The sequence below is a fragment of the Nyctibius grandis genome, chromosome 7, assembly GCF_013368605.1.
Source record: "Nyctibius grandis isolate bNycGra1 chromosome 7, bNycGra1.pri, whole genome shotgun sequence".
In the NCBI taxonomy this organism is placed as follows: domain Eukaryota; kingdom Metazoa; phylum Chordata; class Aves; order Nyctibiiformes; family Nyctibiidae; genus Nyctibius; species Nyctibius grandis.
Window position 1 is genome coordinate 37,406,015 of NC_090664.1, and position 16,162 is coordinate 37,422,176.

The 16,162-nt window shown below is 36.2% G+C and overlaps 1 protein-coding gene across 1 annotated transcript in view; it reads left to right on the forward strand.

Annotated features, from left to right (window-relative positions):
• MALRD1 (MAM and LDL receptor class A domain containing 1) overlaps positions 1-16,162 on the forward strand; it is a 302,374-nt gene that overhangs the window by 225,226 nt on the left and 60,986 nt on the right. Inside the window, 1 exon segment of the mRNA XM_068405612.1 lies at positions 12,626-12,901. Within this exon segment, the coding sequence (XP_068261713.1) occupies positions 12,626-12,901 (276 nt within the window).

Here is a 16,162-nt window from a genome sequence, read left to right on the forward strand (position 1 = left end):
AGTTTTATAGTCACTCTTACAGTTGTCCCAGGTGTGTATTTCTCAAAAAAAAAAAATTGTCTAATGGAAGGTAATCTCTGAATGAGTTTGTGACTTGATATATAAGTTCTCTCCAGACTAAAAAATTATATCTATATGCTGTTACTTAAGAGTGTGCTGACTTTCTGTTTTTTCATGGTTTTGTACTGTCCTGGGAAGAGTCCTATCCTAATAATCCTTGATGGCCAGATCGGCCAAGCCTGTGCTTCTGAAGAGGCAAGAGAACTACACAAAATCTGTATAACAAAATAAACCACAACAGTTTAGGGGGAAGAACCTCTTACTTTTTAATACTGTTCCTGACAAAGAGTAGCTACTTAGGAAAAGGTGCTTCAAAATTACCTTCAAATAGTATAAAATCACTGCTCTGTAGATATTTCAGTAAGAACATTTTCCTTTAACAGTAACGGTGGGAAAGTTTACCTACCCCACTGTCAGTCCTGCTTTGATTTTTGCTCATCATGTTTATTCAAAGACCTAGCTCAAAGAAAACTGTATTACCTGCAGTACAGGTTTTGTATAATATTCTCCCTTTCAGAAGATAGCTTTGCTGCTGAAGGTTTTTTTTTCTCTCTTTGTATTGTTATTTTGCAGCTTGTCTTTAATTACTTTGGGTTTCCTGAGGCAACATGTTCTAAATAGAAGCAATCACAATTTAGCTGGTTGGGAGCTCTAAGCAATAAAACATTACCAGCAGCTCTAAGTCAGCTGGGGTTTTTATTTGTTTTTAACTAGTCAGCCCTCATTAGCCATGAGAGTTTCTACAGATCTAAGAACATTTCTGAACATTTAAACAAAGTGTGGTCAAGCTAGTCCCTGGCCTACTGTAGGAGTAACTTCTAGCTGATGCCCGTGCATAGAGAGAGCTGCAGCACCAGCTGCCAGTGGCACAGGATCTAGCTTAGTTCAGAATTAACTGCTAAATGAGATGTACTCTTACCGCTTTTCAAGGTCCATTATTTTCTACTGATAAAGGTGTGTAAAGATCTTATATTACAGGAATTAGTGCATCTTAGTGACCACATAATTTAGTTGTTACTCAGTTCGAACAATCTTATTTAAACTTCTAAGTAATACCTTGATTTTTTATAAAATTACTTTATTTTTATTTAATATTATAATTTTTAAAAAATAAAAGTTAAAAAACATTTCAATTTCTATTTTCAGATGGACCAAGAATACTGAAGTATTGAATCACATTTTGCATTCAATAATACCTTTCTCATAGTATTTTCTAGTTCAGCTGAAGCAAGAGGCATCACAGAAATTATTAAAATTTCTGCTTCCATTTACTTTAAATCCTAGCATTAACCCAAACTTTATTCTGCTTATGTAAATCAGAATACCATGTTTCGGTTTTAAACTGAAATAGGGTAGATTTAGATTAGATATTAGGAAGAAATCCTTTACTGTGAGGGTGGTGACACACTGGAACAGGTTGCCCAGAGAAGTTGTGGCTGCCCCCTCCCTGGCAGTGTTTAAGGCCAGGTTGGATGGGGCTTTGAGCAACCTGGTCTAGTGTAAAGGTGTCCCTGCCTGTGGCAGGGGGATTGGAACTAGATGATTTTTAAGGTCCCTTCCAACCAAAACCATTCTATGATTCTATGCTCACTCACTCATTACTAGAGAAATAAACTGGATGGACAAAGTGTGTAATTTAAATAGTGAAGTATTAGTTACATAGCGCTTTTATGTATTGGGAGAGTATTCTCAAGAAACAAACAAATAGTAAAAATATTTTGTGATCTCTTCCAGAGATCATCCAAGCAAAATATTTGTGCTTGTGGAGATCTGCTGGAAGAAGGTAAATCTCGGTACAAAGTCAGCACTGAGTGCTGCTCCAGCCTTTTCAAACAGTGAAGTTACCTGCGAGCCCCTCTTTAGCAACAGCTCTTTGTGAATTTATACTTCTAGATAGTACTGCTTTAAGTAATTGCTTTATGTTTTGTTTTATTAAAAAAGAATAACGTTAACACTTTAAGATGAATATTTGGGCTGCATCTTGGGTATGCAAATATCATGCAGTGCCCTAGGTTCTAGAGTGTTTGAGAAACCAGTATATACTTTTTCCACATTCAGTTACTCTTTCAGTGTTTATCACCAATTCAGTATTAACATTGCTTAGTGAACTAATTAACAATTCGAAGAACATAAATCCAAATGTGCTTCTGTGTCTGCTTTCCTACTCCACCTTTCTTTATCATTCTGTACTTTTTAATTTCTTTTTTTGTCTGTTTGCTTTCACAGTTTACTTCCCGCAGCTGCTCAGTGCTACCTGAAGTATTTTCCTTGTTTTCTTCTGTTTTGTGAACTACTTTTTATCATCCTTCATAATTTTATTTTAAAGCCTTTTCTACTTCTGTGCTTCTTTTTTTCATCCATTCCTTTCTTTACAAAACATTTTTTAAAAAGTCCTTTTAGCCTATCAACTGAACACATGAGAAAGGACTGCCAGTGTTACACATTTCCTCTCGCACCTGTCGGGTTCCGGATTAAGGTCTGCCTCAAAAGCAAATCTAGAAATAAAATGCAGACAGCCCACGTGGGGGCCCGCCTAATTAGTAAAAAAAGTAAATCTAGAAATAAAATGCAGACAGCCCACATGGGGGCCCGCCTAATTAATAAAAAAGAAGTAAATCTAGAAAATACAATGCAGTCAGCCCCCGAGAGGGACCCGCCTGATTAGTAACTCCAGTGCAGCCCACATGCGGCGTGCCTGGTTCAATGCAGATGGCCCACGCGGGGCCCGCCAAATTATAAATCACCTGGTATGCTTAACCTGCCTGCAGGTAAAGCACCCGCCAAAATCCTGACCTGAAATAAAATAGATTCGTGATCCTTGAGTTCAGACAAAGCACAACCGAGGCACGGTATCAATAAACTTAACTCTGACTTTATTAAGTCCAACAATGAGGCAACTCGGTGAGCAAGGAAGAGAGAGAGAGAAGTAAAAGAAAGAGAGGAAAAGAGAACAGTTGAGAGGGAAAGGATAGTCACCACCCTGAGATCCAGCGGCGTCCCGCGGGATCTTTTGTTGCTTCTCGGAAGATGGCGGTGGGGGCCCGTGTGGTCAGGCGATCCAGCCTCTTTTATAGAGTTTTTCGGCAGAGTCATGTGACTTGGAGCCTTCAGTCAACAGTTTGCACCAATCACAGGTCCGAGGGTGGGACATGTCTGGTTCCTGCGCCGTAAGATTGGCCCATCGTCAGTCTGTCTCCGGATGTGTCTCTCCAGAGGCGGGTGGAGGGTGCAGGGCGGAGGCATCCCTCAAGTTGGCGCCTACCTTATTGCGTCATAAAACGTCGCCAAGGTCAGGCAGTCCGGGCCTCCACAAGATGGCGTCTGAGCATGTGGCATAGGACGGTTTCTGAGAAAATGCCGAAAGGAAAAAAAAAGGGGCACACGGAACAGACCCCCACACCACCCTACTGCAGCTTCACTTTCACCTGGAAGATTTGTCTGCAGTAGATAAGATCATTATGTAAGGATACATTGGAGATAAAAGGGCAAAACAAATAATGCAGAACACTCAGAGCAGACAGTACATGTTGTCTTTAACACTGTGTCATCTGATCATGGTGGAATTGCACAAAAAACAATGTTATTTCCCAGGCTGCTGTGGGTTGGTTTTTTTCTAATGTTGTCATAGTTCTTGACTTCACCACACAGGTTACCAACAAAAGGGTCAGATTTGCCATTTAGGTACTGAAGTACAGTAAAATTTTCAGTGATTGTTGACGGTTTTCATTTAGGTGAAAATCTTGTTTTGATATACCGTAACTCATCCAAGCCTTCCCATTGCTCTGTAGCAAAACACAAACTAGACCTGCTGTAAAGGTTTTAAATAATCCTTACATTGAGCAAGCTTTCACTTGTCATGAAGAAACAAATAGAAGCAGCAAATCAGAATCTGTGAATTACAAGACTGGATTTGGCTCTACATTCAAGCCCAAGCCACCTAGTACTTCAAAGGTTTTTTTAAAAAATGCACACAAAGGCTTTCCACTGCCCTAAAACCTAATATCCTCCAGAAATTGAATCTTTAATTTCTTTGAGCCATCAGACAACAGTGACGAGAGATAGCCAGATCCATTCCTATAGCTCATCTTTCCTAACTTTCTAAAAGAGCTGAAGTGCTGAGACAAAGGAAATGATATTTTAATCACAAAATTTAACATAGATTTACTCAGAATTTCAGGTCACCCATAGTAAGTAAGGAAAAGGTCCAGCTAGCAATATAATCTGTCTCCAACAGTAATGGATTCCTGGGAAAGAGTATAAGAAAAGGGGAACTACACACACTGTTTTCCCCCAATACTTTCCCCATTGCTAGCCATTTGTAAATCAGAGTCTTTCTGAGCCATACGTTGTCTCAGCATAATGATCTTCAGGGTTTTTTCCTTTGCATTTGTCAGTTCTCCTTTTAACATCAGGGAAATCTTTAATATTCAGGAATTAAATTATATGCTGATGCTTGTATGAATCCAGGCTTATCTTAATGAACAGAAAAGCTGTTCAGTTCTTTCTCATTTAGATCTTCTGTCTGGTGGGCAGGATTTCTTCAAGACTTCTCCATATTGCAGTTTCAGAGCTCACAAAATATGTATGCCTGACAGACCCAATCCCGAAGTTCTTTCAGAGCAAAACAATTTCCATTGACCTCCAAACAACAGCAGAATTAGGCTTTGTCTAATATCAATATGCAATACCATATCAAAAAGGTATGAAAGGTGCAGGTTCAGGCACTGAGCTGAGGAGAACAAGAGTGTCCCAAAGGGCCAGAACTCTTTCTTTGTTCAAGGTGGAAGGAAATGGACTTTATCACTGACATCTTCTAACACAAACTGTCTCACATAAGTGTTTAAATATAGCAGAATGAAGATTGTTCCTAACACTTTTTCATTGAAGTAACTTAGTAACAGAATAGTGACTATAAGGACTATTTCCATATAGCATAGATAGCATAAAGAAAGAGTGAAAAAAAAATCTGTGTTGAGCTAAGGATCACTGGTCAAGGTTTTCAAAATCGACCATTAGTCTGAGCTACTATAATTTAGGTGCTCTCCTTAGGTATCTTAAAGGTATCTACTTTTCAGAAAATAGAGAGTAGACACTCTTCAGAAGTCAATCCCCTTGTGATTTCAGATTGGAAACCACAGAGCAAAGGTAATATGCCTGGAAATGCTAATTTCATAATATCTTGCTTAGGTATTAATTTGTTTCCCTTATATACTGAGGACTCTATCTTGTCTCTGCTTCATGGAACACACTTTTTGAATCCTGATTTTCTATAAACCTTCTCTGCTCTTCCTGCCACAGACTTCCATTTGGCTCTCAACAGGACCTGTGTGCTTATATGCAATGACATAATCTTTAATCACATTATTGAATACTATTTTACTCAGAGCACCCTCTGCTTTTTCCAATACAGAGAAATCCCTGATGAGAGATAATTGAATATATTGTTTTCTCCATGCACAGTATTCAGAAATAATTAAATAAGATAGTTATACTAAATAAACTAGCAAAATTAATGGCAAGTCCTGAATGCAATTATGTAATGTATGTTTAAATAAATAAATGTAATGCCTTCATCCAAATCTTTCAATTTCTCTCTGCCTTCTTATACCTGTGCAGAATACTGAAATCTTCTGATTCAAGCTAGATGCCTTTTGGGAAATTAAAATTCTTTTTATTCTTTAATAGTATATCAAAATAGTTTCAGTGATATTGAACCTCCAAAACCCATCTGTTTACACCAAAAAAAACCAAGCAAGCCTCAAATCACAGAGATGATCTTTTGCCTTGCTAAGTTTGTTCATAAAAATCAACGTATTTCCTTGAAGGTATAGAGAGAAATCATTTTTGGAACAAAATTGTGTCTTGATACTGTCTTGGAGAGAAGAAAATTCTCAGATTCTTCATTACATAAAACTTACCTGTCTCCTCAATTAGAGTAAATTACAAGCTCAGATTTATCTCGGAAATTATACAGGGTTTATGATAGTTTTCTTCAGGGCTCTTCACAGCTGATGATAAATTTGTACCTGTAGAAGCTACCTTTCTTTATAAGTTGAGAAATAAAAGATTTAGTATAGTGTTTTGTTCCCACCCTACCTGTGAAAATGTGCTGATTCCAAGAAGCTGCTTTTTTCTCCACTTTAAACCTGTCCTGTAGCCCAGCCCACCTCATTTTGTTGGAAACTAAAGCTTCACAGTTTCTACAGTTCTTCATTGCTCCTAATACATAAACAAATAAGTAAATCCATCACAACAGCAGGCATATCTAGCAATTCCTGCACTGTTCTTAGCAGAAATATGGCAAATATTTCTGTCACAGGTAGTTAGTGTGTTCCAGCCAGAAGCGGTAGTTCTCTGAGTGGAAGTTATAAATCGTAGCTTGATTTTACTGGCAGTAAACCTGTCTGTTTTCCATTATGTTTGTATGTCAGCAAACAGTGATCATTTAAAATAAATTCTTCACAATTCTGCACAGACATATACAACTCTGAAGTCATTGCTCCAAGTTCCGTTTTCATTAATTCTGGCTTTGTAACGGGTCTCTGGGATCATTTTCAGCACCCTGCCCCTTTCTTTTGTGTTCTCACAAGGGGAAGAGATTTAAAGATTCAATTGGCCAGACTCAATTTCCTCTTTTTTTGGGTTTTTTTTACAAGCTTTGAAATTAACATTTTATTTTCTAGCAGAAGCTTTATTGACACTGAAAAAGACTTACAGACAGATTCTTAAAGCCTTTGAACAACTTCAGTCTGCTTAATTTTTTTTAACAAGGTCATTTCCTTGCAGTCACCTTAAATGGGCTGATTTGATGCCCTGATCCAATGTTTACTGACGTGAAAGTGAGGACTGCCCCTTATTTCAACTTAATTAATGCATTGGATTGCTCCTGTAATTAATTTATACTCTTGTCTAATGAAAACTGTTGGAGGGGTTTATTTTTGGCTCTTTTAGCTACAGTTAATAGGTCCAGTGTTTTTATTAGATTTAGTAGGCAAATTACTTATGCAAATATATCAGACAGGTTGTTAGTTTTCAAGGGTCTGATGCAAGGCCCATTAAAATCAATGTGTCTTCCCATTTATGTAAATGGGCTTTAGAGCAAGCTCTGATACAACTGAGTTAATGCTGTGTAATAGCATGTGGTAACTTTATTTCATGCTTCCTAGTGTTGACTTTAATTCAAATGTCTACTAGTCTTAACTAGAATTCACAGTTACAGGTGATATATAAATGGAGACCTATTCTGCACCAGAGATCTTGGTATCTGAACAAGAAAGCCAGAAAAGACATGGATAGCAGGGAGGTGTTGTTTCATTCATATTAAGCACATTTGTGTGTTTCTGGTTGTGCTAATGACTGTGTAATATAAACATGTATTTTATATTAGCTTTCAGGTAATAGCAGTTCTGCAGTTTCCCATGACTGAATCCCTGTGATTCACGGGCAAAACATTTACAGTGTTGACCTGTGAAGTTTGGCATATAGTCAGGAAACAAGATCAGTACACTCCATGGATGACAAAGGCAGTACTACAACAAAGCATATGTGTACAGAAAATGTTCATCAAACAGCAGTAAGCGTTTAATAAATCCCTATCCCACAAATATGTAATTATGTCCTTGACGTTGAGCATTTATTGCCTTAACACTTTTCATGCCATAAGGGCTCCTTACTCCCAAATCATCAGCTCATGAGTTCTATTTAGTGTAACACATGTTTTGATGGTCAACACGTTGAAATAAAGATGTATCTAAAAGCATGCATTTTATCCGACAACAATGAAATACAGGTATATTCAGCCGCAGTTATTGCAGTTCATGAAGCAGTACATACAAAATTTGGTTTGCTTTACACACTGGTTTGATTTTTGCTTTTTTGTTTCTACATCAACTACCAAATTTCTCTTCAAAGTGTGAGGATGCATGTAGGGAAGCACTTCTTGGTCCTTAGGTCATAACATACCCAGCACAGCTGCATGAGTGGGTTTCACAAAGATTTTTAGAACCTAATTAAAATGTAATTTTTTAGACATAATTAAAATGTCTTTTTATGATGTGCAAGTACATGGTACATGCACATTTTTAAATCCTTTCTTTAATTTTGGTTATTTGCCATATGTAAGGTAAAAATAAGTGTAAAAGGAAAAACTGAGTGCAAAGTAAAATAAATAAGGACATGTCCTCAGCTTGCTTTTTAAAAAATTATGATTCCTTTAGCTATAATGGAACATTGACAATTTGCTGCTGTTTTTCACACAGATCTAAATCCAGACTTGGTGTTCTGCAGAGCAGAGGTTATTTTCTCTGAAATTGTTTTTGATTAGTTTACTTTTCATCTGTGTGCACATACTGAATGAATTCCTGAGAATCTCCAGTCCTGCTTTTCAGTGATCTTTCAGCTTGGATACAGAAAGCTAAGCTTTTATCCTGTGTTCATTAGAACATATCATTTTCAGCAGATTTCTCTTCAAATCTTAAACAGCTTCAAATAGATACTGCTTTTTAAAAAAGTAGCCTGTACAATATCTCCTCCACTCCTGAATGTGGCCTGAAAATAAGAGCCACACAACATTCAGGAGATGAGTGCTGAGTTGGGAACATCTTTTCTGCATTTGGCAAAAAGTGAGGGAAACATTTTTTTGGCATGCCAGTATTAGACGTTGAAGCTAAAGATTTTAAGTGACTGAAATGGCCTGTGGGCCATAACGGATAGTCCAATTTGCATTGAAAAAAACCACTTCAGATTCTGCTGTTTACATAACCTTCATATATAGGTACAAGAGTGGATATAAGAGTCACGTACATGCATAAGTTTAAAGTCAGTTTCCATGGCTGAGTCAGGTGAGCGCACCACTGTATAACTCAGCACAATGGAGGGTATTTATGAGTCTCCCATTAGTGCCAGCTCATTTTTCACTGCAAACCACATTGCAGTGTTAACATTTTAGTTCAGTTCTTCCCAGTGGCAAGAAAACAGAATGAATATTGCCACTCTTTAGAATGAAGCATGTCAGTAGCAGATACTGCAATGGTGACCTTAATATAAATAATTACATAGATAGTAGCTTTGAACACAAGTAATGAGTTTTGCATTAATATGTTGCTTGAGATTTCTTCTCAGTTGCAATTAATGATTTTCTAGATTTGCATACTCCTAATTTGCTAGTTTTAAATGTTAACTATATACAAATTAATGTTTTATATATTTTCAAAATTTTTACCAGGCACATTTAATATATAATTAAGAAAAGCATTTATAACCTACTTTATGTAAAGAAAATAGATTGAACTTGGGAGTACAGTTTTGGCAGATCAAGGCAATCATGATGTTTTATGGAATGTCATCTAGAGCACAATTTTCCTATTGCATCCTAAGCCAGATGTGAACTAATTGATACATAATGTGAGTTAATAAACAATGTGATATTCTTATGGTCTTTGAGTATATTCTAATCTTATTTATTGTTCTGATCTAAAATGATTTTGCTGATTTCAGAGTATCACTTTGGATTTTTATTAGTGTACTGAAAACATAAGACAGACCTCAACAGGACCCCTGGTTAACCTTACCCCTAATTTAATCTCTGGCATAAATTGGAGACATCTTCACTGCTCTCAGTAAATATTGCACACTCTAAAATAATTGTTACGCAAGTCAGGAAGAACTTCTTTCTATATGTTATTTTCTAACAACAAAAGGGAATTACGATAGAAAATAAAAATAATTTAAAAATTAATCCCCCATTCAATAAAGCATTCAACCATTTGCCTAAATACTGAATTTAGTATGGGATCATTTACATGCACAAGCACTTTATATGATTGGGACCATAAGGATAAACTGATCAGTGCTACGAAAGCCCAAAAATAGTTTAGCACTCGAGACAAAATTCATAACAAGGAACACACTCAAGCAAGAGTTTAAGGGGGAAATTTTCAGAACAAAGTTGCGTAGAAACCTATTAACAAACATACCACGAACAGGACAGGTATAGGGAATTAAACTGGGTCAAAAATGCTCACAAACATACTATAAACACAATCTTTCCTGCAACATAAACAAGTGGCCATAGGAAAGCCAAATGTATTGGAACTGTGTGAGGTTAATTTCCACTGTATCAGAACAAACACAGAAAAACTAAAACTGGACTATGCAATGAGAAAAGTGCATGCCTAAGTGGAACTGACTGCAGCTTAAGTCATTTTCGCTGACTAGATTCCCCCTGCGCACTGTGAGGAAAAGGGTCAGAAGCAACAGAAGGGAAAAAAAGTGCTACATAATATAATCATACCCTTTTTTTTTCCAGAGCAAGTGCAAACTAAAAATATAAAATAATTCATTTTTTTTTGAAATCCATTGTGTTAAGATTTGCTCTTTTAACTGTACCAGTTTTATATCAAGAAAGAGAGAACTATGTTCTCCCAGTGAGTTTCCATACATTCATTGGTATCTTGACAGAATCATGGCCTTTTATACAAATTCTTCATGATGATCTAACCTCTTTATGTGCTACTATTATTAATCACTAAAATATTGGAACAAAGTAGAAAAATAATGCAAAAGCTAAAATACTTTTAATTTGTTCAAAAATTAATTCACTATGTGATTTAAGTGTCTATAATCAACTGTCTAAAGACAACTTTCATAAGCCTTTTGAAGTGGCATAAATTAAAGAAATTTTTTTTAGTCTAACACATTTATAAAACACATATCATGAAATTGTAATCTTTTCAATCCTATTTAAAAGTACACATCTTTTAGGGATTTATTTAGGTGTAACTCTGAATACAAAAAAAGCCAAATGTTCAGAAGGTTATTATTTTCACTGTGTCAAAATCCATTATTATTGCTTTATGTTTATATTATGTCCAGTGTATGAAATACATTTTTCTAGTAGCATGATAGAATTTAACAACACTAGCGATATGAAATTATGTCAGGAATATTCTATTGTATGAAGCTTTTCAATTATGATTTTCTGACATAAAGTCAACATGAAAACCAAAAATTGCTAAGCTGGCAAAGGTCAATGTTACGCAGCAGTTTGAGCTCTTTTTACTTGTAACTGTTTCACAAGCAACCAGATGGTAAAATAATACTAGCGTTCTGTTTATCTGAATGCAGTAGCAGTTCACTTTTTGTACAAAATGCTATTGTTATTCATGATGCAGGTATTTTAGAAACTGAGCGTGTTTCAGCAAAGTTCTCCTGCTGTAAAATCCCAGCCTGGTATCACAGAATACACAAACATGCTGCTAGGCCCAGTGGATTAAAAGCAGTAAAATAATGCCTGAATCCATGTATTTCCTTACAGCGTGTCACACCTTAATGCAACAGTAACATTTGACTTCTGAGGTCAGAGAGCAATGCTTGCACCATTTCAAAAGGCACGCTAAAACCCACCCATGAACTTTTGCACTCGATCTGCTCTGCTTCAGCCCAAATCGACAGCAAAACTCGTCCTTTTACACAGGTGGTGATATTAATTTGTCTTCCCTTGTCTCTAACAATGATAATATTCTTTTTTACTAATCCACTGCAAATTGACGTAGAAAATATTAAATACGTAGAGTTAATTTCTGGAGATTTTTCTCTTCTCCCTGCACATAAAACAAAAATTACAGGAGTCCATCACATTGCTCCCATGGGAGACACTGTTGGTGTAAAGAATACAGTGTTAACATAGACAGCTGCTTAGAATTCAGCTTCCACAAATAGTTCTGATGTTTCTGCTGGTCAAATTCTGTTGCAATTATTTTCATATGAAGAAAGAGGTACTTAAGTGTCTGAGACACATTTATTTGCATAAGTGATCACAGAAAGTCTTTTCCAGTATTTTTTCCAGCAATGCAAGTAAGCATGGGATATTTCTTCTTTTGTCATCTGTCTGAATTAGTTAAAGTCTGAAATTTAAAAAGATTTTTTTTTCACTTGTACCTTGGAAACTTTTATCTAGTATTTTCTTTGATTTAATTGTCTATCACATCAAACTAAGCTACAGAATCAGAGTGGTAATAAACTATATCAGTAAAAAATCTTTGTTGTTACTTTATGAAAATCTTTTTCTTATTCTGCTGAGGGTTCAGACCTTACCACATATAATAGCTTTCCATGAAACAAGTTCCTTTTTGATCCAGACTTACACAGTCTTTAATTTTTATTCACCCATTCAATATACAAATAGAGGAAGATTGTAACTTGAGGGCTATTTTAACCCTTTCCGATACAGGGTGAAAGACAAGTTTTACTAATACTTTGGTATTAACCCTTCTATACGTACACGACACAAACAGTAATAGGATTAAAACAAAAGCTGAATTTGAGCTTTAGAAGCAAAATACTGCAACAACAAAAACAATAGAGTTAATATGATGAGACAAAATGTTTTTAATTGGGTGTTCTGTACTTAGGAGCTGCGGTTTTATACAAGTTGTTTGGAGGGGTTTTTTAAGAGTTTAGTGATCAAAATCCGCTGCCTTCCCAGCAGTCCTGATGTACATCTCAAAGGCAGTATAGATGACTACTGAAAGAAGAGAATCAATATATACGCCTTTTGTTCTTGAAGGATCAGGTGGTCTATACCCTCCAACTTGCAGTAGTGACCAGTTCACATGTGCATATGTGCACCAGTGTTTGCCCCCTGCTGCAAAATGTGATGGGGCTGAAGATTGCACGGATGGAAGTGATGAAATTAACTGTCCCACAGAGATGTCTACCACCATGTCTCCAGGCTCCTGCAAGCAAACAGAGTTCCTGTGTCCTTCCAAAGGCTGTATCCCATCCCTCCTGAAATGCGATGGTGTGCCCGACTGCCACCTTAATGAAGATGAAGCTGGCTGCCGTAAGTTACTTTCATTGCTATAGTTAAGGCAATGCAAACTCACTTTCCTAAAACAGTGATGTGAAAAAGAGCAACATAATGAACTACAGTGTAAAATTCACTATTCCCTCATCAAGAAAAATATTATTTGTATCACGTATAATGTGTTGCCTGGAGAGGCACTCTACATTTGTAAATAATGTTGCTTATGCATTCTTATTCCCTGGCTATCAACTTTGATAAATGCTTAGAATCATTTGTGTTGTATTTCTGTTAATAATTGGAAGCATTTCCACCTTTTTTCCATAGATCAGTCAGCTGCATTTGCATTGCCTCATCTCTGATTACAATATGACAGACAGATACACTTTCACTGTTCAATAATTCAGTAACATTCAGGGCAGTCCTGACCTTTCAAGAATTTTGAAATCAAGTCTGTTCACGCAGTAGCAGCAATCTCTGCCCCAACCAAGGAAAAGGGCTCACAAGCATAACGCAAGGACAACTGGCTTTGAACTGTAACTGCAATGAGATACCATGAGGTTTCAGATAGACACAAAAGTGAGTGTCTGCCAATTTCAAAATATTTCATTATTGATAGACAAACTGAGGCCAAATGTTTCCGTTCAGGAAGGTCAAAACAATTAGCTACATAGGGGGGGGAAAAAAAAAAAAGAGGCTTTTTACATATGAAAACATTTCATACTAAACTTCTCATTCTGCAAGTTTTTTAACATTTTCTTTTTCTTCCTTACAAGAACCAAAACAATTAGTAAAATACCTGTTTCCAGTCAGCTAGAAATTCAAGTTCTTAAATATTTTGAATCAAAACTACTGAATACACATGCAGGCCTCTGCACATGCCATTTCTTTTAACAAATTACTCTACAAAACTGGCATGGATTTTGCAGACTATCTGTGCATGCCTTTCTAGGCTCTGTGGTTTTGTTGGCAAAAGGCATTATTTTGGAGATATCTGTTATCTTTCGTTCTACATGCCCCAAAGGCATGAAGAAATCTTACATGTCCCTAAATTCAAATAAACCTCTCCTCATTAATCTTCATTCTGCCCTGTTTCCTCCTCAATCTCTCCTCTATTAGAGACCTCTCTGCTGTATCCTAGTACATGTACATCCCAACTCCATGTCACAGCAGCTAATGTGTTCTACAATCCCAAAATCCAAAGGCCACAAGATTTCCAGGATTATCAGTATTCCCCAAACAACTGAGATATTTTTTCATTGCCTTTGACTTCTAAGCAATGCCCAGGGAATGAGGGGAAAATCAATCCTGGTCTAATCAAAGAACAAAAATTCTCCATAAGTATTGCACATCTTGGGGTTCTGAGCAGAGCAGAAACTTAGTCAAACCTGTTATCACATTGTTACTCCAAAATTCAATTTTGACTACATAAACATGTAAGTGTTGACAATATAAGATAGGAATACAGAAGCAGCAACTCATGTTTCTTCTCTGAAGAAGATACTGGTTGCAGGCAAAGCAAAAAGAAAATGGTTAGTGGTAGTTTGGAATGCAATCAGTGAAAAGCTGATTACTGTCACAGCTGGTTCTCCCATCAAAATATATATGCTGTGAGAGTGCAGCATTTCATCTCTAGCTGTCTACTTTTAACATAGGAAATGCCACCTAAGTTTGTCAACAGAGAAAAGTCAGAGAGAAAAAGTCAAAATCTCACAAATTTTGTTTATTGTATCGAAATTTCTGCATAATGTATAAAATTAATTGTTTTTCTAGTAACTCCAGCCTATGTGTACTGTAATAATAACACAGATTGGGAGTAGGTTTTTTTTTCAGATTTTAGATTGAAAATGATTATTTTGTCCTAAGAAATTATAAACACAGTTTAAAATTGAATTAGCAAAGCCTTTTTTTTTTCTTGGTGCAGATCAAATCTTGATGGCAATTTTAGAAAATTTCAGTTTAGGAATTACTGGCACCTTCCATTTCGTGTGTGTCATGTCCTTTACAATTTCATTCATTTAAATGTAACAATAGATGGTCGAAAATGTGCTGGCTTCTGAACTCGTGAATTCGTCACGGAAAGTTTTCTTGTGGGATGAAGACCAGTTGTCAAAATGCATCATACATCTTGCAGAGATTAAGTATAAAATCCAAAAGAAGGCCAGGACAAAGAAAAACAAACAAAAAAATGCAGTAGTCAGATCTCTACTAAAACCACAATTTCTACCACAAAAATGCTTTTCTGCATGACTTAAAGATTTATGCAGACAGAATTTCCCATAGAGTTCACTCAGCAGTTAAGTTGTACAGTATTATGTTAATACTGTTTTACACCTACTAATGTGGAGGATTTTATTACTTGATGCTTTAAACAAGAAAATCTTGGAACTGTTTTCCAGGTTCCATGTTCTACTTGGCCAGCCCTCCTCTTGCTGTCAATTTTAGTGACGGGTACTTTATGTCACCTATTTAATCTATTTTTTAAAGTTTTTTTAAAATTGCCTGATTACAATAGTAAGGTTGTAAACCAAACATATTAGCACCAATGGGGTGTATACATTACTTTTCCACAGACCCCAGCACCATCTGACTGAAGTGTTAACAGCAACAGATAAAAAATTATTTCTCAGTTCTCTGTAGTACACCAAAATGTATCTGTTGTAGTCCTGGTTAGTTTTAAATACCTAGTAAATATTAAAAATTGTATACTTTCAAAGGAGCTGGGATATTTTTATCCTTTCTACAGATTTAATTTAGACCTGGAAAATGAAATGTAGGCAAAAAGCTGATATTTTCACTTTCATGTCTCCACTGTTGTTAATGCCTCCATTTAATGTCTTTATCCCAAAAACACTTGAAGGTCTCTCATGAAAGTAAAGAATAACTACTTGGAGAAGTTTGAAGCTACTTGTAACTCTGTTAACAGCACGCATTATTAATTTTAGTTTCCACGCAATAAGAGAAAAAACATTTTTTTAAAGTGTGTTTTTAACATTCTTTACCTCAGCACCAATAACTTAGCGTCATTGTCCTTTCTGTCTTAAATGCTGGATCTGTGCAATGTATTCAGCAGTGAGATCCATTGCTATGACTGCTCCTTCTGTAAGTGGTATAAAAATCTCAGTGCAATAAGCTTGTTCAAGGTAAAGGAATATGTCAAAACCACCTCAATGATCAACAGATATAAGTGGACCAAAAATAATTAGCATTTCTTCTGGTTTATCCTCAGGTATGAGTCCAGCAGCCAGTCAAGGACTAGGGGAGATAATACAGGGCTAAATGACACTTTTTGTTCTTACC